Here is a 23,020-nt window from a genome sequence, read left to right as displayed (position 1 = left end):
AAAAAAAAAAAAAAAAAAAAAAAAAAAAAAAAGAAAAAAACAGGGGAAATTAACCCAAAAGATCTACTTAAAGAACCTTGAATCAAACAATTTCTTCATTTACCAACCTGCAACTTTGCCTCTACCATCCTCCGATACACCTACATCAGTTGTTTCTGGCCATGAATCGAACTTGGCTCGGAATATTATAGGTTCAAAGCCTTCAATCACACGCATTATATGTGACTGTGGACGATCAGGATCACTGACTAGCTCCTGTTAACAAGAAGAGATATAAGAAACTCGAGTCCTCAGATAAACATAGATCAATGAACTAGGGAGGTTCAGAAAATTACTTCTGCAGCTCTGCTGGCACCTTTCCTTTCATCAAGAGAGGTATTTCTCCCCATCCATACAAAAACTTCCGCCCTGCTATCTAGAATATAACATTTATTCGTGTCTAACAGCTCCCTAGCTAAAGAATCGGCCTCAACAGATTCTCTATTACCCTTCTCAACACTGCAAAAATTAGAGATCATGGAAGCAAATATGATTTTTTTCCAGCAAAACTTATTCATAACTTTGAAGTGATAACCTGAAAATGATTTTATACCATAGTAGTTTAATTGGATGCGAATCGACCATCTTATCACCTTCACTGCCTACTCGTTTTGGAAGTGGAGCAAAACCACCAAATAAACCCCAAAATTCTCCAGTATCAACATCTGCCATCAATTTGCCATCCTCTGTATGACAATAGACATGATTGGATTATTAGCAACATGATACCATAGAAACTATGAGCTTTCAAGTTTATGAAACTAAACTTATTATAACAAAATTAATAAATGAAATAAATATTTTTTATTTAAAGCAATGGGCTACTAAAGTTCTGTTTACTTACCAATGGCAGCTACTCCGCATCTTCCATCGTGATACGTATCTTTAATGTATTGAACTACTTCCAATGCCTTGGCCCTCTCTTGAATGGATGAGTTGGAACCATTAAATTGGAATATTTTAGACTTGGTATCGAGAATGAAAATATCATCATGGGTAAGCGAAGATCGAGCAAAAGTAACCTGCCATCGGAATGAACTTATAAAATGACCAAAAAAGAAGAATAAATGTGAAGTTAATTCCTTATCAGCCAGCATATCTGAGGTTAGACTTGCCTCTTTAACATGAACAACACGTTTTCCTTTGCAAACATACAACCGAGTTTGGTGTTCTTCAGCCTCTGCGTGTTTGAACCCAGACAAAGCTCCACCTTCTTGTGGTATAATGCACGGTTTAAAATATGATAAGAACTTCTCTGTTTCGTGACCTTGTACTTCACGGTACTGAACAGCACGTCCTCCAAGGGCTGCATCCAATTCAACAGTTTTGATGGCTGCAGTACCAGCTTCATCCTAAATTGACATGTCTTAAAAATTAAATTTGAAAACCAAGAGATAACTACCAGACAATTACTGAATGATTAGAGCTTACCTGAGTGGTATCCTTACCAAGCCAATAATGAATATCATGCCGCAAAGCACCACTTTTTAAGGATGAGGTCTGCCAGGTTATATACATGAATCACTAGAAAGATTGAGTGCCACCTTATTATGGTACGTGTGTTAAGGATACCTATTAACATAAAAGCGCGTAGTAAAAGATCAAACGATAACCACTTGCCTTCAGGACTATATAGGAATCTCCCATGAAAAATTTTCCGTGAGATGCTTTTGGTACTAGAACAGGACGAAAATTCTCGATGCGCCATACTTCAAGCCCACTATGTATTGTCAAGGTAAACAAATAGAAACTTCCAAATGCTAGAGAGGAAGCAATTGTAATGAATCACATAATAAAGAAATGGAAGAGATTGATTTTCTCAATTGTTATTTAATTCACATTATGTAAGGATACGCTTTCTGGCCAGCACCCTGAAAAGCTTGATCCAAATCTCTCATCGAGACAGCCATGTTATATTCGCAACGTTGTTGTTACCTACCACTTTTGGTTACATAAAGTCAGTGTGAAGCGGTCACAAACGTAACAGATCATTAAATTGAGACAAGTTTGAAGTCGAAAGAGATCTTATTACAAGTGGAACTATTGAGGTACAGTTACCTCGGTGAGTCGTCAAATTAGCACAAATGATTACAATCAATTCAACAATGATGTAAAGTAGCTGAATTTTAAAAGAGAGGCAGAAAATGTAGAACACATTTGGAAGTCACAAGGACTTACTCATAGGATAAGCAACACTAAACTAGTTTTGACATTCAGTTCCCTGCAACTATAACGACTCGAGATTAAAGACTGCACACAAAAACCATCCCTAAAAGAAAGCCTACCCTGAAACATAGAAGACGACACGCATATACAATTCCTGGCATCACATGGTAAAATCTTCCCAGTGTCCGTATCTCAAAATCAACCCCATGAAACCATGAAATCTGGTCATTTATGAAACATACCGTAAAGGAGTAAACGTTTTATTAATAAAAATTCCAGGCTCAACAAACAAAAAACTCTATACTTAATCATTTGTGACAAGCATATCCCACGAAGCTAAGGTACAAGGAACAAAGGAAGCGAACAGGAACGTATTGTTGGATGGTTAAGAAACTCCAATGCATGGCATTTGGTAGAAAAACGAGGGATAAACATAGTTAATGCACAAGATAGAGAAGAGGAAAATGAAGAATGAGAAGCCAAAATATTGAAGTACCTGGAAGAACAAAACTTGAAGGAGAATAATAACAGGAAAAAAAGACAGTCACCCAGATCGAATCCTAGCTTGTACAAGCTTTTGGAATTTGTAGAATCTTCACAACCCAGTAGAGAAAACGGAGGGGAGAGTAAGAAGGCAAGGACAAAGAGAGAAAACCGAGGCTGAAGAAGAAGACGAAGAGGAGATAATAGGATTAAGAAATTCAGAGAGAGAATATGGAGGGAATGATTAAGGACAGGCGTGCATATCACTAACTATAACAACAACGAAGAAAAAAAACACCACCCCACGAGATAAAACAACAGGGATTAGCCTTTTCACCGCAATACCACATTACCCAGATGAATTTTGTGGGAATTTTCTTGTTTAAACAGAAGATTCTTTAGAAGTCTGTTTCCCTATTAATCTCATCACAAATTTACAACAGTAAACGATAAAACTAGACGAAATGAACAGTAGAATGCAGTAAAATAAACAAAGAAACACCATGAAACAAGAGAAGAACACAAAAAAACAAAAACAGATGGGTACCTGTAAATTGTAAATGAGAATGGTGGGGTTCCCTGTTGACTGTGAAATGAAATCACTCGTTTCTTCACATAATAGTTTAATTGTTGTGCATTTGAATGGAAGATTAAAAAAAAAAAAAAAAAAAAAAGAAATTAAAGCATGAAAAGGGAAGGAATCGGTTGGTCGGGGGATTGAAATTGGCAAATGGGTTAGCCGAATTCCGCTCTGTGAGGATTGGCTGCGAATGAAGAGAGAGAGGATGGTCGGTCACCGTCCATGATTCAAGCACACCGCCAAAAAGCCTACGGTGGGGCTTTGCCATAGGAAGCAAGCGACTCTCTCTCTCTCTCTCCCCTCTGTTTTCTTTTGCTTTTTTGGATTTCCTTTTTTGCCCCTTAATTGGGTTAGGCTAATTCAATTTGCTTATGGTATTGTTAACGCTTGACAGTACAGTTCCAGCACAAAAGTAATTAATAAAATAGTGATTATGAATTTGGCTAATAATCATTTTTCTTTCAATTTTCTAATTCTTTTAAAATTATATTTGTTTTAATACTCAAATTTTCATATTAATTCCAATACTTATTTGAATTATAAGTTTTTTTAATCAAGTTTTAGCTACTACCACTTTTAAATTTTTAAATTTAGCTTGATTTTTAAATATATTTTTTAAAATTATGGGATAATTTAAGAAATATATATATAAACTCTTAAATTTTAAAATATTTGGTAATTGTAACTAATACTACTTTACTACTACTACTTCTTTACTGCTTAAAATATATCTTTAAATTTATTATAATGTTTAAAAAATATCGATAAATTTTACAAAATTTTATTAATACTATTCTCCTCTTTTAACGAATTAAATATAATCTTATTATTATTGTATTAAAAAAAGTTGCCATTTATTTTTATATATAAAAAAAGTTATTATATAAAAAAACCTGTCATTAAATTTTTTCCAAACTTTTTAATGTTATTTGGGTAGGAGTGAAGTCTTTTTAGCCTTTTAAATAAACCTTTTATAAATATTTAAATGTATTTTTTTTTAAGTTTTTAAAATTTTTAAAGAATATTATGAAACTTTTGAAAATTTAATAAACAAAATATTAATAGAAGAATATTATTAAATTTTTTAAAATCTACCGGAATTTTTAGTTTTTTAGTTTTTTAGTTTTTTTTTTTTTTTTGAGATAAATTATAAAGTTCGGTATTTTTATTAATTTATTTAAAAAATAAAAAATAAAAACATCCCAAATAATATATAGAAGTAAATAAAAGAATTAGGAAACCTAACTCTTCCATGTTCCTCCGAGTCTCACGTTTCCCCGCCACTTATTATTCTCCTTAAACGCGGTCTCTTTCTCTGCAACAACTCAGTGTTACCACCGTCGTCTTACTTCCGCTCGTGCCGCCGATTTTGCACTGATTGTTTACTCTCTGTCGTTACTGGTATACTTCCGATCTCCATCCATGTCTTTATTCTTACTTGAAAAACACAAATTAGGAGCTTCTAATGGAAGAACGAAGGTGTTGTTTTATTAATTATTATTATTTTAACTAAAGACAGTAGAATAGCTACTAATAAAGCCTTGTGGAAAACTAGGGATCAATTATTCAGCAGGCAATACCATTGGATCCTGACGTGAGCATAGAAGCTGGGCATACTTTCAGAATTTTCCACTGAAAATATTCATCAATGGTGAAGCAGTTAGTTCGTAAACGAGGTGAGGATTCTTGATTTTTCCTTTTCTTTCTTTCGTTCTTTTGTTGGGAATATGGCTTGATTGCTTAGCTAGTTCATGAAGATACAGTTCTGAGATGATTATTTTATATATTGCTTCTTATTGACAATGATGTATTTGTGTTTATATTTCCTTTAGTGCGCACTTACTTTTCATATGCGAGGGCAATTATGGTGAATTTTTGTGTAGGAGCCAGTGAGGCCGAGGAACTTGAAGTTTTCAAAGAGCAATCGAACTACGATAATTTGTTAATGCAATTACAATCATGTAATAAGGATGTTGCTGCTTCATGTATGAAAAGGTAGTATTCATTAACTGGATTTTGATACTGAATTATTATTATTAAAAAATTAAATGCTATTTGATATGGTTTATTCTAATTTTAAAGAATATTTACTATCTCTAGATTGTCGAATTGTGTTTGATACCTTCGTTCATTAATTTCCCGCAAATATGAATTAAATATGGTTTTACTATTTGTTGGGGTTACACTTCATGCATAAGCGTGATTTATTATTGTACTGTCCATGTTTCTATCACGATGCTTGCCATTTAGAGAAAGCCTCATGTGAGAGTTGGGCCAATACCTAATCTTGCACGAAAAACTAGAAGCTAGGCCGTAAAATGAGGAAACATCAAATTTGATTCAGACGATCTTGGATTAGCGGTAGTTAATTTTGTGACCTGATTCTTATTAATTTGAGTCATTAATTGTGTACTGGTGGATATATTATGCATATAAATTTTCATGAGAGCAACATGTTTGCTCTATACACAAGTTGTTGGACGACACAATATTTCTTTTTATACTACTTAGCTCGTGGAATTATTATTTCTTTCTGCAAGTTGCTAAGGCACCCAAGTTATATTTGCCTTAAATTTGAACTTTCTCTTTTTTTTCTTGTCTTGTCCATGTTTTTCCCTAGACAAAGACAAGAAGAAGGCAGAAGTGACACAGAGGATGACGAGGATAGCTGTCCTGAATCTTCTAGTGCATTAGAGGAGGAGGAAGAAGAGGAAGGTAAGAGTTTTATGGGTTTCTCATGGCATTGTTATTTATGTTTCAGTATCTTTTTGACCGTTGATTTTTAATATTTTGGCTAGTTGTAGAACTTCTAGTCATCCAAGTAGTCCTTTGTTTCTCAAGACACTAACAACGTGTTTCAAAATTGTTTTAAAAATTTTCTTCTTACCGTCAACAGATGTATATGTTCTCATGGCTAAGACTATTAGACTATCTTTACCAGTAATGCTGTTTTATGGCATTGATGGTTTTAATTAATTTATTTATTGAACCTGATGGTTAATGTTAATATCAGGAAATGACTTTTTTCTCTGTTTCTTGTATCCCAAATAAAGAAGTCTGACAATGGGGAAAATCGAGGCTGGTCTTGACCTTGACCTTTTCATTGACCTGGCCTTCTGTTTTGTTCTTTGCTTGGAGCCTCTTTAGTATGTTAAACTATGAAGAATAGTGCCCATTATCCTAAATGGCAGAATGTGGAAACTCTTTTCATGTTTCCACCATTTCTTTTTCGGGCCTTTTTTGTAAAGTAGAGGTTTTTTCCTGTTGATGGGGATAGACCTTAAAATTGATTGTGAAGACCAACAATTTTGTTATGAGAAGTTTGAGCATTATGCTTCTAATCTTTTGCTAAGAATGTCATTTAAAATCTCATTGAAGGAGTTGGATCCCCAGTCAGGCTTAAGACTATTCAAAATTTTAAACATAACCCGAGTAAAATCCAGGAGTTTCTTCTAGGTTTCTTTTGGTGGCTCCCGTGTGTGCTTGAACCTATGCTTTGGTACAGCCAAGTTTTGTAATATTTCACTCATTATAGAAGACAGTACCTTACACAAATTACAGAAATTTAATGATGAAGAAAGTTTCTTTTATTAGTTTTCACTAGTCCTTTTTGTTTAAGATTTGAGCATCGTTTTTATCATCTTTTCTATATGAAACTTATATATCCTAACGTTATATTTTATATTATTGTTTGGATTCATCCCGTTGCAAAATTTTGCTTTTATTTCATTATACAAATTCTCCATATTGTAGGGACTGATGATGAGTCACCTAAAAGTTCATCTTTGGGGAACAATATGTCTGAGCCAATGCCAAACAACGAAACTGAAGAGGACACTGAATCTGATAGGTCTGACACAGATCAGGAAAATGAACTTGAAGTTGGTTCGCATGGTGACCCTTCTACATCAGATATAACTAGGTTAGTCCATAATTTTATGGTGAATCATATAAATCATGTCCTTTGTTTTTGAGATCTAATCTCATATTATATATTTCTCTTCACCCCTTCTTAAATTGGACCATGAAGTCAATGACATAAAAATTATAGTTGCTTGTTTAGATATTAAACTATATAGTACTGATTTCTTCAATTCTAAATTTAGGGCGTTCGTTGATTGGGATGGGTGGAGTTCTAGACAATTCCAAATGTTTGAATTGGAAATTTTCCTAAGCTCAAAAGCTCTCGTTAGATTATGGGTTCTATTTAGGTCGAGTTGGTTTAGTCATTTATTTTTGAAAAAGATAGTAAACCACCAATACTTTATGAGCATATTTGCATATTCTTATGTATAAATTTTAATTTGCAAACTCTCTATTTTCAGAGTTCTTTCAAATGTTCGTAAAATTTTGTGAAAAGGGAAGCAGAAGTGGCAACCAGTGAAATGAAATATGATCTCAAATACTTCACAACTTATAGAGTGAAAAAAAAAATTTAGTTAGTGATTTCAAGTTGTTTTGGTTCTACTCAAATCAATTTTATTGGACTTATTCTCCCAACTCAACTCATTGGTGTTGGGTTGGATTGTTAAGTTTTAGCGACTTGATGAGTTCAATTTTCTTTAGGTGTTTTCGATAGAAGAGGTTTGTAACTAAAAGGATGTTGGTTGGAAGAGTGTGGTTGTGGCCTTTTAATCTCTTATTGTTATTATCATTATAACTGTTTCTTTTAAAAATAAAATTAAGGAATGAAGCTTTTACTTGGCCATAGAGATCATAGTCATATGATTTATTGCTTATACTTCTATTTATGCAGTTCATTTAACAAACACATGGAGCACAAGTTATCAAAAGAAGAGGTTGAGAATTTCCCTAAAATGAAATGGAAATATACATGGGCGGTTCCTGCAGTAGGGATGTCTAACTGCAAGTGGTCAGGGACCGGAGAGTGCTTTCTAAAGGTATTTTAATTTTTACATCTATAGAGTTTCTGAAATCTGATTTATTTTTGTGAGTTCATTCTTCCATCCTTATCAAAAATTTTAATTCTCAAGTTCTTCTTTTGATTGTTGATGCTAAATATTTTTAATGATTATATTTCAGGATTTAGAAACCAAATCTAGTAATTACAATCTTAAGCAAAGGTTATATGAGCACTGGTTGGATGTGTACAAGACATCTGGAGGCACTGACTTTCATTCGTCGAGACAAAGATTTTTCTTTTCCCTTTGTGAGTTTTCTTTTTCTTTTTTTTGGGTATATGTGTATATTGTATACAATTGCTTTTGAATATATAGCCGCACTTGCCGCACACCTTTACAAGCTTTCATATTCTCCCCTATCAGAAGATTCCTTTTACGGGATAAGAATTGAATATTTCATTCGCATATTCTTGTTCAATTTTTTTTTTTTTTCATGAACATATTTGTAAATATGATTTAGATGAGGACTCAAAGTTGGATGAAACAGAAAACATGGGTAAGATGCAGGCGTAAGCATTAATCTTAAATATTTTTTTGGATAAAAAACCAATCTGTCATTGAAAAAAAATGAAAGCATACACAGGAATGTTAAACAAAAGTTCATAGCCAGGAGTTTGAGAACCTTGCAAAATCTACGGCATTCCTTAATATTCTCTATTTCTTTCATAGAGATTGACTTGATCACGAGACTGAGAATTAGCTTTTTTGTTGTCTTTCCAATCTGTAATTCTTTCCCTAGATTGTAGAGATCTACGTTTATAGTCCCTTGATATTACCAACTCATCCAAGGACCAATTTTGAATGTTGTGTAACTAGTTGGATCTTTGCAAAATTGTCCCAAAATGTTTTCCTTTTCCAACGTACAAGCCTTCCTCTCTCTAATTCAATCTTTTCAAACAAGTACTGGACAGAGAAAAGAAAACTGCTTTATGAAATTTTAATACCCAAAGTTTCAATCTTGGCATCAGTTGTTGTCATGTCTTTAGTTCAGCCGACTTGTGATGATTTCTAGCTGCTAATAAGTAAGTTGCTTAGTTATATTAACTTAAGCTACTAGTTTAAAAGGTTAGGCTGTTTTAGCTTTGATAATTTGCACTGTTTTTCTTATTAGACACAAATTTCATAGATAATGTGAAATTACATACGGCAGATAGCTGAACAAAAGCAAAGGAATTACAAAAAAGCTCTACGACAATTATTTATAGAATTAGATTGTGTACAAAAGGTTTTAGAGAGGGAAGCCCAAGAAGATGTGCAAAATCACTTAACTACAAACCACTTCCTTAGGAGCCTTCATGCTATTGGAAATTCTTTTGTTTCTTACTAACCCCATTTCCCAAAAAATAGCCATGATCTTGTTGACCTTATTCAAAGGATCTTTAACTTCTCCTTTAGCCACAACCTCAAAAACAATAGAAAAAAATCCCTGAAATTTTTTGCCTCACGAAGTAGGAATTGAAAAGACCAAAATTTTTTCAACTGCCACTTTCAAAACTTACATTTCAAGAAAAAAGGTGGCCTTACTGCCCTGGGTCCCGTGTTTGAATCCCCAAGCCATCATACTAGTGTGTAAAACTTTGGATTGCATATGTTTCCATTCCAAGGCAAGTTGGCAAGCTGTTTTACAGGTTCTATGAGAACTGACATTTTGTGATTGTTGTTGGCTGTCAAAGACTCTCTTAATAAGAAATTTATTCTGCTAGCTAAGATTATTGGTGTGGAGGTATTGATTTTGTTGGGTTGCTAAAAGCAGTAGATTTGGGTCATTTGGCTGTCAAGAGTGGTGAAATATATGTGTTTGTGGATTATTTATTCTCATAATTGTTTGTTTGTGTATGCGCGTGCATATGCATTTTTGTTGCTTATCCTTCTAGTTTTCTTTCAGGCAACAGCTACCGGGATATACTGAACTGCAACAAGAAACCGTTTTATTTGAAAGGTCTTGAAGAAGACTCAAGTATCATGGATTCATATATTATGCATACTGTACGTGCATTCCTCTATTACTCCTTATGGAAAATCATTTAGAATATATATTTGTTCGTGTGAATGAATCACGAAAAAAAATGTTTTGCAGTTGAATCATGTTTTCAAAAGTGGAGACCTCATAACGAAGAACAATTCAAAAATGGCCAAGCATCAAGACTGTGCCGAGATTCTTAGTGGAGAGAAATTTCTTGATCATGGATTTACTCGTCCAAAGGTTGTAACTGTGGTCCTTCATTTTCTTTTTATATGCTATACTGAAAAGGTTTTGAGTGTCTCCAGTTAATTGTTTATGGCCCCCTTTATCTCATGAATTTTTCTTAGGACTTGGAGGCAGTCTAATCTATTTGCTTTTCAACTTTTCTATTTTATCTGTTTTACCCCATGAATTTTATGCCGCTTTTTAACTAGAGTTCTTCTAGAGCTGATCATGGGTGGCAACCTAATGCATTTCTTCGTGACTACTATTTCACTTTGTTTTTGGTCTCCATTTTCCAGTTCTATGTCTATCTGCTTAATCTGTTTTAGCAATCATTGCACGTCATCCTTATATTTAATCCGAACCAAAACATTTACCTTCACTTATAATTCTATACACGGTTTTCTAAACCTTACACATTTTTTGTTGACTTTTGGTATTTTCCTTATAAAATTGACATTCTTATGCTAGTCTCAACATTTCATATTCAGACCTAGTTCCTGTAGGTACTGGTGTTCCTGCATTATTTACTCACATTCTCATATTATTTGCTGTTGTATGTGCATTAGCACTTTGAAACTCACTTGGTGATCTTGCATCAGCAGAACGTAGAATGACCAAGTCACAATGTCTACGTGGTGACTCTGTTTTTCTGTAATGGGAAAAAAACAGCTCAAGTAATTGTAATGAATTTCCAAGTCTGATACACCTCAGGCATTGATCAGTCATCATTTTTTTTCTAAATAATAATTTCTATATGTTTAAACCAAACAAAAGAAACTTGATAGTTGAAACTAATTTGTTCTGTCAACTTACTCAAGAGTTTTGTTTCCTTTGTAAAAAAAGCTTAAATTCTTTGTTGCAATAATCTGCCTCAGGTTTTGATTTTATTGCCCCTTGCGAGCATTGCACTTCGTGTAATTAAAAGGCTGATACATCTTACACCCTCGGCAAACAAGGTATACAATTCTTTAATGAAAGGATTATGTTTGTGATGAATGGACTATATAGCTTGCAGTACTACCTTTCCTTTGCATTTTTAGCACATTTCTACTAGTGTACCCTTTGTAGGACATATGTGTTGGGTTATTGTCTGGAATGCAATAAAGTTTAAATGTAAATGAAGTTTCCGTCCGTGCGCTCTTTTACGGACACATGTAAATGAAGTTTAAATGAATCTGCTTAGTTTACAAGGGGCAATGAACGCTTGCATTTTATTACTAGTCAGAATAAACCAGCAACACACGTTGCACTACATTCTTGCAATGAATAACACCCCAAAGCTAAAGTAAAAAATTGATTGTTAAACCATAGTCAAGATACCTAGCTCCATTTTTAACCTTTTTCCTATGATTTTTAGGTTACAGTGGAGCATCTTGACCGTCTATACAAAGATTTTGGAAATGGAGATGTTGGGAAGAATGAGGATATGGATGAATTATCTCTTAATGACCAGAGTTTCAGCGCTCAAAAATCTTCAAAACCTTCTGACTTTCAAGCACTTTTTGGTGGGAATAATGAGGATCTCTTCATGATTGGTATCAAGTTCACCAGGTGAATTACGCATACATTATAGTTCTATTCAGATTTATTTTTTTGGCCGAGAAGAAGTCTCGTGAATTTCGAATATGTTAGCTTCATAAAATTTTTATTTTACATATGATCAGAAAGTGCTATAAGCCTTTTACTCCCGTTCTCAAAATTGATTATATGTTTATCAATTTTTTGTGCCTTAGTTATAGGAATTTTTTAATATAATTTCTTCCTTTTTATAGTTTGCAATTCTTGTTTCCCGAGAACGGAAACGTTTGCAACATCCATAAGCTTTAAGCTTTTTTTTAATACTATTTGTAAATTTTGTGTATTTTGTTTTTGAATTGCTCCTTTGATTGTGCCTTTTTTTTTCTTTTTTTTTTTTCAATTTGAATTTGAATTTGTAAATTTGTTTATTAATAAATTCTATTTTTTCATATAATCAAAATAAATTTATTTTTTCAACTTATTTGTATCAATTGTTTTATAGGAAGAGCATTAGGTTGTTCAGTGATTTCTATTCATCGGACATAATTGTCGCTTCACCCCTTGGTCTGATTACGGTGAGTTATTTTTTCCCTTAACTTCAAGGGGCATTTCTTAACCCAAAAATTTATATTTCCACTATGCCCCGAGTAGATATTTTCATACTTTGATTATTTGTAGGATTATGATTTTTTCAAATTTTCACTATAATGATATTCTAGCTCTTAATGTAAAATATGCTTAGTTTCAATTATTTACCGTGAAAATGAACCCCACCAATTATGATATATATAAGGTGTGGTCGGATATATTTTGTCATTTTTTTTTATAAAATTGGAAATGCATAATTTACTTATGAACACTTTTTCTCAGAAACTTGGCGAAATGGAGAAAAACAAGGAGAAAGATGTCGATTATCTTTCTTCCATTGAGGTATTACTTCTGATCAAGTGTATTCTTGTGTAGTTCCTCTTTTTCTTCGCTTATATGAAAATTATGCTTCATATGAACAGGTCCTAATCATTGATCACGCAGATATTATAGAAATGCAGGTATTTCTTGTGCTACTAAACTATAATCTTTGTTTATAGGCTTTATGATGCATTATAACCTTGAGCTCATGTGAATACTAGAACTGGTCCCATGTGAATACCGTTATTGAACACATGAATAAGATACCATCGAAGCAGCATGGAACTGATGTGATGCGGATAAGACAGTGGTATGTTCCAGATTATCTTTGTTCATTATTTTACTCAAATGTAAATCAAAAGAATCTATGTCTATTACAATAAAACGGTATCACATGAAACCTGTATTGATGACTTCCCTCTCCACTCTCCCCTCCCTTGCTACCCAACATCTCCATCGATCATGACTCCACTGCCACTATTGGGAGGGTCTACACAATTGAGATAGACCAAAGGTATAGAGTAGAAAGAATGAAAATCACAGACACCAAAGGATCACTCTTTCTACATCTCCATCCTGCAACCCTCTGTTCTTGGCTTGTAGATTGCTTCACAGATCTACAAGGTGGTGTTTGTCCCATCAATTTTGACATCCGTCCTTCCTCTGATGATACCTACCCTCTTTTCCCTTAAATTGTACCTTGCATGCTGACAGACTCCCATCCCCTCCCCAGCCTCAGATGGTCCACCCTATATAGTCAAAAACTCATTGGATTCTCTTTTGGGCTGAATGCATCCTCTACTTTTACTCGCCCAAATACGAAGGGCCTAATGGATTCCACAACAAGCCCTTTCCTTTGACCACTATACATCCAACCCACTTCATTCATCCCCCACCACATGTCTTGACCCATAGTGACCCAATAGATCCATTTCCTTCTCCCCCAGGCCCTACTGGATCTGCACCTAACCTGCTTCCCCTTCTTGCAGAGGCATTACCGACCCTCTCTCTCACTCATCTCTACAATCAAATTTTCTGTCACTATCCATTAAAAAAAACTGTTAATATCGATACAGAAAACTACTTATTTCGCCCCTTCCTCCTCTCCTCTGCTGCACCCTCTCCTTCCTCTCTTGCCTTCTCGCATCTTCTTCCCTGCATAGATCAACCCAGGCCCTCCCCTTTACCTGACCTTGGTGACTCAATTGTTGGCCAAACTTAGATGGAGCTTCTCAAACAACCGCTTCCCCCACCTCCCTAACTGACTTGGATGATGCAGTTGAAGACCCAACTAACTGGGCTTGTTTCCACAGTAAACAACGACAAACCTTCCTCCTCTCAACAAGGTGGGCTCACACCATTTGGATGATTATTACAAAGCATAATCCTGTCATAGTGATTCTTCAAGAAACTAAAACCTTCATGGAGCTCTTAGAACATTGATGGGACAGAGCTTGAGGCTAATGGAAGACACCGTTTTTGGCAAGATCTTCTGGACCTATCAGCCCTTTGTCTCGACAGGTGGATTCTAGGGGAGGATTTTTATGTCACTAGATGAGTAATGAGAAATCGACTTGCTATGTTAGTAGAAGCATGCGAAAATTTAGTTCTTTCACTGATTGCTGTAATCTCATCGACTTGCCCCTCCAAAATGGCCTTTACACTTGGTCTAGCTTTAGAGAGAACCCCATTTTGTCCCTCATTGGTAGATTCCTTGTCTCTAACCCTATCCTTTATAAATACAAAGATGCACCAGTCAAGCGTTTGGATTGGCCTACGTCCATCCATTTTCCCATCATGCTGGTTTTGGGTTCAATGAAATAGGGTTCCTACCTTTTTTGTTTGAAAATATGTGAATGGTGCACCACCCCTTTCTCCCTTTGATTCAAAATTGGAGTGTCAATACCTATGATAGATTGTAGAGAAGGTCTCCTTATATGGCCCTTTCTCCTTATATGTAAAGCCGATTCTAAATCTCAGAGCCATCTGTTTTTCTCATGCCACTTTGCTGCCAGGTTCTGGAAGGAGCTCTTTTCCTCCTGCTGTTGGTCTACTAACCTTCCTGATGAGATCAACAGCCTCCTTATGTTTTCGTTTGACATCCTTTTTCCTAGGATAAAAGTCTTATTTGGATGTACATTGTTCAGGCACTTGGAATGAAAGGAACAACCCTATTTTCAAGGAAAGGAAAGTTCTTTTGAGAGTTCTTTGAACAAGTTATCTTTGCTATGTGTTAGTACAAATGTTCTTCATTTTATTGTTCTTACAGTCTCTCTACACTTTTGTCCAATTAGAGATCCCTTCTGTAACTCCTTTGGTTTTGGGTTTTTCCTTTCTTTTAAATTTCATACATCAATGAAATTTGTTATATATATAATTAATCAACCTGTTTTCATTAGGTTTGCATGCTTGAAAATTTTATCCCATTATCTACATTTATGAAATCACTGTCATATTTATAGGTATCTTGATGGATATGCGAGGTTCTATAGGCAGTCAATAGTTTTGGGTTTTCACTCAAACCCAGGTAAGGTACACCTATTGTTTGTATGCAATCCAATCCATGTAGCTCAATTTCTTGAATCCCAAAATAATTGAGTTTCTAAGTCATTTTCTAACTTGATTTAATGCTACATACTATGTGAGTGAGAATACGCTTGGTGGGTTCAGAACTTTAATTTTGTTCTATGTCAAAAATGGCTGGAGTGGGTTATTTGATTAGACACTTGAGCAAGAGGGTTCTGCTATTTAAATTGTCGAACCATCTATAACAATGCTTTTAAACCATATGGGTGTTATTTATGTTGCAATGTCATCATGACATAGAGTGACTCGTGTTTTAATAATAACAATGGTCTTGAAAAATCTCATTTTGCTTAGTTTTTGTTTTAATTCTGATAATGATTTCAAAAAAAGAAAATGTTGTGCGTCAACTAGTTCACATTTTTAGGGAAAAGATATGAATATATAAATAACAATTATGAGTTTGGTAGGGGTCATTTGTTAATCTCTTTTGGGCAACGATAAATTAAATAGTAGCATGAACAAGTAATAAATAACAGGGAATTCAAGAAAATAAAATAAAAATGTATTAGATCAAGTTATAGTATCTGGCTATCTCTGCAAATGCAATTGCTTTACAGTACTACCACAGCGTACTGTGCAATTATCCCAAACTGCCGTTTTAGATATTTTCCCTTTAATGAATTATGAAATGGTTCGTTGTAAGCGGGAAATTTATTACCTCTCTGATGTTTAGATCTTGTATGAATAACTGTATTTTTATGACGTTGAATCTTTTATTATAATCTTAATGATTGCGATGAAGTATTTTTAATTTCTTTTACATCTTGTTGTTAATAGATATAAATGGATTTTTCAATCGCTACTGCAACAACTTCGAAGGAAAGGTGCATCTTTTTTCTTTGTTACATATTCTTAAAAAATTAGGAACCTGGAGATGGGCATTCAATGGCAGATTTTTTTTTTTTTTTGATTTACTGATTTTCTTTTACTTGGTATGGTTTCATCTCTATTTATTACATATCCTGAATGTTTAACATGACATGTGGTAGGTGAGGTTGTTATGTGAATACAAAGGCATTCTTCCAAAAGTGGTGCTCCAAGTCCGCCAGGTTTGTCTGCTTTTTCATGCTTTTCTTTTCCTTGCTCTTGCAGCAGTTGTTTTTCATAAGAACTTGAGAAAGAGTTCTAGGTGCTTCCTGCAAAAGCACCTTGAAGTTGTTTGAATTGTTTTTGAAATTGCTCATTTTGGGTACTTTTCTTGTGTGTATGTTTGTTTCAGGTGTACGAGAGATTTGAGGCAGACTCTATAGCTAATGTTGATGATGCTCGTCTTGAGTACTTTTCCAAGAAGGTTTGTTTCTTTTATTTTAGTGGTGTAATACAGAATGATTTTTCCTTGGGGGGAAATAGAAACATGTTAATTTTTTAGCTTCGTTTTGTCAAAAGATATGGGGCTTGATTTTGAAACTGGCTGTTAGTGTGATGCTGGCCTCCCCTGCAATAATTTTTAGATGATCGTTCATGCAGTGGTTAAAGCTTTTGAAATAGTTATAAATCTTTTCTTGATGTTCACAATGATTAACGATATTAGGCTGAGAATGGAATATATACGAGAAGTTTATTCTGCTTAAAATCTAGTATCACGCAGAGGTTGTTTTTGTTTTTTTTAAGGTTCTTATTTATCCTGTTAATCTTGATCAATTTTGATCTCAAATAGCAAATACTTCAGTTAGTTGTTTGAGGATTTGACTTGGTCGATCTAAGTGAAAATAAAGTCGGATAAACCAAACTATCTGGGAAAAAAGTTAGCGGAAGTGAGATTCAATACCCTTATTATTGATCTGATGATTTAAAATGGGTGTCTAATTTCTTCTTCAGGTGTTTCCAAAGATAAACGAATCTAGTCAGGTAACGTTTTTTTCACTATGATGACATTGTTTGATTGATGAAGTCTTACTTATATATTTTTGTCTTATCTTACCCGTGGAATTTTTCACTCAGGGTGGAGTCATGCTATTCATTAGTTCTTACTTCGAGTTTGTCAGAGTTCGGAACTTTTTGAAGATGCAGAATGCTTCATTCTGTCTTCTTGGAGAGTAAGAAACCTGTCGTTTTACTTCTAAACTGATGCATAAATTTATTGATTTTTTTTATTTTTTTATTATTATTTATTTTTTCTTCTTTTGCTGTATCCTTGATTGCTTCTGTTGTCATGCATAATGATCTAGTTCTGTTCTTTAGGTATACAAAGCAAAGTGACATCTCACGGGCGCGCAATTGGTTTTTTGAGGGAAAGCGGAAGATCATGTTATACACAGAGAGAGCTCATTTTTATCACAGATATAAGGTTACTTACAACGCTATATACCTTTCTAAAAAGCTTAATTTCGACTTCAATAGTGTATATTTGTTATCTGCTACTGAGAAACATTTGTGCGCGTCAGGTTTTGTGTTTTGGTAACTAACTTTCATGACCAGAATGGGAGAATATAAGGGGACAGAAAAGAACGATCGGGAGATTAGATCCCTAGCCACTCTAGTCTACCGGTTTGCAAAAAGTTTTTCCTGTTGGCAGTGATCCTAAAGAATTATAATTAGAAAACAAGGAACTTAGGGGGAGTACATTAAAAGTAGCTTAAACTTTTAATCATCTCCCATACATCCTCTAAATCACTCCACTTCTCTTTGGAATTTCAAAACCACAAACCTAACTGCATTAGACCATGAAAATTGAACTTCAGATTTTCTTTTCTAAAATTTTTACTACTTTAGCAGTTAGCAACAGCTTTTAGAGGGGCATGAAGCAAATTGGGATACTCTAGAGAAAACATTGAACCTAGATAACCTGCCATCGATGGAGAAAGAAACACTCCTCTGTTTACATGATGTTAAATTTTGAAACATCTTTTGTATTACAGTTGTATGTAAATGATTTACGTGCTGTAGTAAACTGAATTTCATTTATTAATCATGCTTATCCGACTATTCAAAATGATTGCTTAGCACAAGCATTTAGCATATATCATATACTCCCAATGAAGAAAATTTGTGTTTTATGTTGTATCTAACTTTAATTGTATCCTTGAGCTTCCATCAATTTTCATTTATTCAATAAAAAGTTACGTTTCTTGTTTAAAAAAAAAAAAAAAAAAAAAAAATTGTTTCTCTTGGTAGTTTCCGTTACTTGTGGTCTTCGGTAATAAAAATTGTTATCCTTGACCATGTATTTTCTTCTTGGTCTTAGATTCGTGGCATACAAAGCTTAATAATGTATTCCTTGCCGGAGAGGAAAGAGTTTTACCCTGAGGTAAACATGATGATTTTCTACTGGACTAATTATTAATATTATGTTACACCATATGTTTGATTTCATTATGACATCCCCACTACTCTTCAGATTGTAAATATGCTTGATGGATCCGACAACATGACATGCAGAGTTATATTTTCTCCTTTTGATCATCTCCGGGTAAGTGTCACTGTGCTGTTGTATTAGAACTTGTTTGAGGTTGATATTACGAATTCTTTTGCATGTCCAAGAGGTTTGAGTTCAATTCAAGATGCCATCTTGATGTGCGAGTGCTATATACATTATGCTATTACTTATAGTTGCAATGAGATCCCTGTTTCTTTCATTTTATTAGTTTTGAATTTCACATGACGAATTAACTGTTTTGAGTTCTTTGAGTAATCCTTCCTGGTATAAAAGACATAAAAAGAATGTCTAAATCCAGGACTAGTTAAACGAACATAGAGAAGTTACTACTTTGTATGACAGCTCCCAACCCTTGTGATTCGTGGTATTTTTTACGAACTTGGACTAAAAAATGGGAATTGTCTAGGTTTTATGTCAGTTGTTTTGTAAATCTATTTATTTGATGTATAACTCAATTGGTTAAGGCATATATTCTCAATCAAGATGGTCAAATGTTCAACACTCCTATCTCACATGTTGAACTAAAAAGATGTTGTCGTTGGAGTATAAAACTACTTAAGTGGCTTCAAATTACCGTTCTTCCCTTCCGCTCTTGCTCCGTTATACTAACCTATTATCAATTTTATGTTAGCTGGAGAGAATAGTTGGAACCGTGCCAGCAAAAAGGATGGGGACATCAGATAAGACTGTCTTTGTATTTTGCTAAGCCCCCCTTGTAACAGCCAGCATGCTCGCTGAAGGACCGAAACAGCCATGTGATGGTCTCTGCAAAAGTAGAGATGCGATGTCCCTATAACTGCCACAACATCGGAATCTCTTCGCGGCTTGGTCCAACAATTTTGACTCCTAAGTTCTGATTTTTTTTTCTTAATCTGATTATTATTTGTGTATTATGTACTTTTGAGATTTTCATTATGTTTATGTACTCAAAATTGAGGAAGAAACTAATGTTTATGTAGGCTTAAATCTTTAATTAACATTATGATTCCAATTAACTATCTGTCCTCTAAGGAAAACAATATTTTGATTTTTTCTCTGATATTTCTTGTCTGTTATGGTCTATTACGTATCGTCGTTAGTCTCACGATTTTATAACGCGTTATGTTAAGGAGAGGTTTTAATACCCCTATAGAAAATGTTTTGCCCCCCTCTCCGACAAATGTGGCTTCTCACAATTTTCTACTAGACATGTCTCTCCCATGAGAGCTACATCTTCATACGCTAAATAAATCATAGAGATCGAGAAGACTGTGTAACACGGTGGAGCACGTGGGAGGTCGGCAAGCTGTCTTTGCACAAATTCACAGACGATATCTTTGATCATTCCAATTATAGTCGTCTTTGATCATTCCAATTTGACTATAATGAGAATGGGAATCTGAATCTGATGGGGTTTGAAAGAGGCGCTGAGGGAAAAATGAATTTTTGCAGGTTTTGTTCCCCATGTCAATACCCAGAATCTATTCGCCATGGATAAGATTTTCTCCATCAGAATTGTTGCCCATGTTGCCCATGGTCGACTCCATCCAGTTTAGGCGGAAGTAGATTGGGCGCCCCTTGTTTAAACTAGATTCCATTCAACCTCCTTTTGCACCTATTTTATTCCAAGGCATTCTGGAGAGGCTAACAACACAAGCTAGCTTTTTCGAACCTATAATAGTCAACTGCTGATACTCCAACATTGGTAAATACATACACGTGAATAGGAGTTATACATGAAGAGATAATGAGCTAAATATGAGCCAAGAATTGAGTTGTGAATTCTATTTGAGTAATTTAGGTCACCAACTCGAAATTTTAAGTCAATTTAAAAACAAAATTGATTCAACCCAACTACACTTGTATAGACTCGTACCGTGAGATCCCACATTAGTCAAGGAGGTCAGGGAGGGGGACGAAACATTCCTTGGAAGGGTATGGAAATCTCTCCTTAGTAGACAGGTTTTTAAAATCGTGAAACTGACGACGATACGTAACAGATCAAAGCAGACAATATCTACTAACGATAACCTCGAGTTATTACACGTACCATTTCAAAAAATTGATTGATTTTGAAAGGAAAATTTGATTCATTTGGTTGTTAGAGAGGACCTTCCTCAATGTTTGGTTGTTGGTCTCAATCACAAATGTCAACCCAATTATTNTTTTTAAATTTTGTCAAAAAAAAAAAAAAAAAAAAAAAAAAAAAAAACTACAAATATTTGATTATTGTCCATACCTTTTCTCTATCGATCCAATTCCCTACCATTAATTATAGACCGACTAATTAATTATGCAACTTATTTTTAAAGAAAAACGTTCATCTCTATTTTAATTAACGGTCATCTAAGTGCAACTGATGACTAAAAAAAGAAAATTGACTTATATGAGACAGAAAATTAACAAGATGATGACTCAAGTACAACATTTACTAAAGATCGAAAGAAATATTACAATTTTTTAAAGATATTAATTTTTAAACAAATAAGAAAATCTAAGAGTTTTTTTTGGTGATTTAACCTAAATATTGGAATTCGTTTTAAAATTATATTCTTGATTCAGCATAAATTAGGGACCAAAGCATAATATTAGAAAACATTGAATAACATGTTGGCCACAAGCCCATAACAATGAATCTTTTATCTCCCAACCCAAAAATGAGGAGAACAAATTCTCCCTTCACCCATCCCTACAACATAAACGTTTAATGAACAACAAACATTTTATGCAAATATATCTACAGAGATAAGAGAGAATCCATTATAATCATAATTTGATATTAATTACTGAATATATATTTAAATTTTAAAAATACTTCAATAAATTATTAAAAAAAATTAATTCTTTATATTTGATAAAAAAATAATAATTTTAAAAGGTGTTTCAAAATACGTAACCGTTATAAGAAAATCAGATTGATTTTGATAAGAAATTTTAAAAGATAAAGATGGTAAAGAATATTGGAATCTTATTCTAGATTTTTGTGATCCCGAAGAATCCATTTACGAGACAACTAGCTACGAAAAGTTTTCTCCCATTTTACAAATACCGCTCTCTTTTCAACGGCCTATAAATACAGCAAAGAAGAAAGCGTTTTTTTGTGAAGCGTTCAAAATTTGGAAGAAAGATTTGAAATTTATGAAGATGTTAATGAGTTGGAGAGTAAGTATGAGCCAAGGATGACTTGCCTTGCATTTGTTCGAAGCTTTAAATGCAAAAACCAATCTGTTCGGGAAGTCATCCTTGGCTCATTTTTTCTCTTTTCACTCTTTTTTTTTTTCTATAATACCGCTATACTACGAGAAAAATGTGACTGAATGTATGTTGAATTGCTCGAATTTGACTTATTAACGAATGTCATGAGAAATGTGATTGAAAACACTACAAACTGTCTAGTTTGTCGAGTTGGTCAAGACACGAGATCACTTCCCTTATGATCATACAATGTGGGGACAACTACAAGCTCATTAACTAACATTTAATAGTGCACGGTCTAGATTGACATGGTATGCATTTGTATTAAAGTAGTTGGTAGCTACAAAGTTGCACTTGATATGTAATACCATTTTATCAAGTTATTGTGTGTGGGAAACTGTAAGGGTATCTTTGTGAGATCTCATTTTAAAACCGTAAAACAGACAATATTTGTTATCGGTGAGTTTTGATTATTACAATCTCCAACTATCTTCTAGTAGTAAACTTGTCTAGATAAAAAATGGCTCACATGGGTATCAGAATACTTAGTAGTCAGGAGGGTTGTGAGGATGAAGACTACTAAGAGATTCTTCAACTAATTTTTAATATTGAACGGTATAAATTAAATAGAAAAAAAAAAACAAATGAATTGCCTTTTTTTAGTATGAGTATTAACTTTAATTATAACTTAATTTATATGCTTCTAAAAGTTTATATATTAATATATATATTTCTGTTTTAAGAATTAACCAAAATGCAAAGAAAATAATTTGATTTGTTTTAAAAAATATTTTTCTTAATTATTTATTTATTAGTGTTTTCTTACCTTTCATTGAATATAACCATGCTTCTATTCATGTAGGAAACAAGAAACATATATGTATATTTAAAATTTATTTACTTTGAGAATTTATCTAAATTATAATTTTTTTTAATAAAAAAACATATAATAATTTTTAATCCAATCCTAATGTAGTTTAATGTTTGAAAATATTATAATTATAATAATAATTTTTAATCCAATCCTAATGTAGTTTAATGTTTGAAAATATTATAATTATAATAATAATTTTTTTGTT

General features: G+C 33.7%; 2 protein-coding genes across 6 annotated transcripts in view; one reads left to right on the top strand and one right to left on the bottom strand.

Annotated features, from left to right (window-relative positions):
• The window catches only part of LOC111498708 (villin-4-like), an 8,471-nt gene extending 4,901 nt beyond the window's left edge, over nt 1-3,570 (bottom strand). The window contains exons 1-10 of one of the 4 annotated variants that reach the window (XM_023150059.1): nt 3,236-3,570; nt 2,702-2,865; nt 1,894-1,980; nt 1,660-1,759; nt 1,471-1,539; nt 1,155-1,391; nt 884-1,061; nt 593-725; nt 336-498; nt 108-255 (exon numbers count right to left, since the gene is read on the bottom strand). In XM_023150059.1, coding sequence (XP_023005827.1) covers nt 108-255; nt 336-498; nt 593-725; nt 884-1,061; nt 1,155-1,391; nt 1,471-1,539; nt 1,660-1,759; nt 1,894-1,949 — 1,084 coding nt within the window. In that variant the 5' untranslated portion in view covers nt 1,950-1,980; nt 2,702-2,865; nt 3,236-3,570. Of the gene's footprint in view, nt 1-107; nt 256-335; nt 499-592; nt 726-883; nt 1,062-1,154; nt 1,392-1,470; nt 1,540-1,659; nt 1,760-1,893; nt 1,981-2,701; nt 3,057-3,235 lie in introns of those variants that run through there. The other 3 variants (XM_023150068.1, XM_023150075.1, XM_023150051.1) reach the window with 3 other exon arrangements.
• Nucleotides 3,571-4,506: 936 nt separating this feature from the next.
• On the top strand, nt 4,507-19,765 carry LOC111465184 (U3 small nucleolar RNA-associated protein 25). Of its 2 annotated transcripts, XM_023109504.1 has the most exons (25): nt 4,507-4,669; nt 4,824-4,944; nt 5,152-5,263; nt 5,889-5,983; nt 7,022-7,190; nt 8,025-8,169; nt 8,312-8,438; nt 10,076-10,176; nt 10,268-10,393; nt 11,254-11,334; nt 11,736-11,929; nt 12,399-12,471; nt 12,767-12,826; nt 12,907-12,945; nt 13,027-13,115; nt 15,268-15,332; nt 16,169-16,215; nt 16,381-16,440; nt 16,611-16,682; nt 17,210-17,239; nt 17,333-17,427; nt 17,573-17,678; nt 18,576-18,638; nt 18,729-18,800; nt 19,399-19,765. In XM_023109504.1, exons 2-25 carry the CDS (start codon nt 4,917-4,919, stop codon nt 19,471-19,473), a joined length of 2,124 nt encoding a protein of 707 aa, XP_022965272.1. In that variant the 5' UTR covers nt 4,507-4,669; nt 4,824-4,916; the 3' UTR covers nt 19,474-19,765. The 2 variants fall into 2 exon arrangements, with proteins under 2 accessions (XP_022965272.1, XP_022965280.1); XM_023109512.1 differs by lacking the exons at nt 4,507-4,669; nt 4,824-4,944; nt 5,152-5,263 and having other exon boundaries at nt 5,893-5,990; nt 7,018-7,190.
• The last annotated feature ends 3,255 nt before the right edge of the window (nt 19,766-23,020 follow it).

Source organism: Cucurbita maxima, unplaced genomic scaffold (assembly GCF_002738345.1).
Source record: "Cucurbita maxima cultivar Rimu unplaced genomic scaffold, Cmax_1.0 Cma_Scf00002, whole genome shotgun sequence".
In the NCBI taxonomy this organism is placed as follows: Eukaryota; Viridiplantae; Streptophyta; class Magnoliopsida; order Cucurbitales; family Cucurbitaceae; genus Cucurbita; species Cucurbita maxima.
This window is presented reverse-complemented; position numbering and strand designations above follow the sequence as displayed.

Excerpts from the sequence above, each read along its gene's own strand:
- LOC111465184 (XM_023109504.1), top strand. The coding sequence starts at position 4,917 with ATGGTGAAGCAGTTAGTTCGTAAACGAG. Across the intron at positions 10,394-11,253 it reads ATGGATTTACTCGTCCAAAG|GTTTTGATTTTATTGCCCCT; the intron begins GTTGTAACTGTG and ends AATCTGCCTCAG. Across the intron at positions 17,428-17,572 it reads TCATTCTGTCTTCTTGGAGA|GTATACAAAGCAAAGTGACA; the intron begins GTAAGAAACCTG and ends TCTGTTCTTTAG.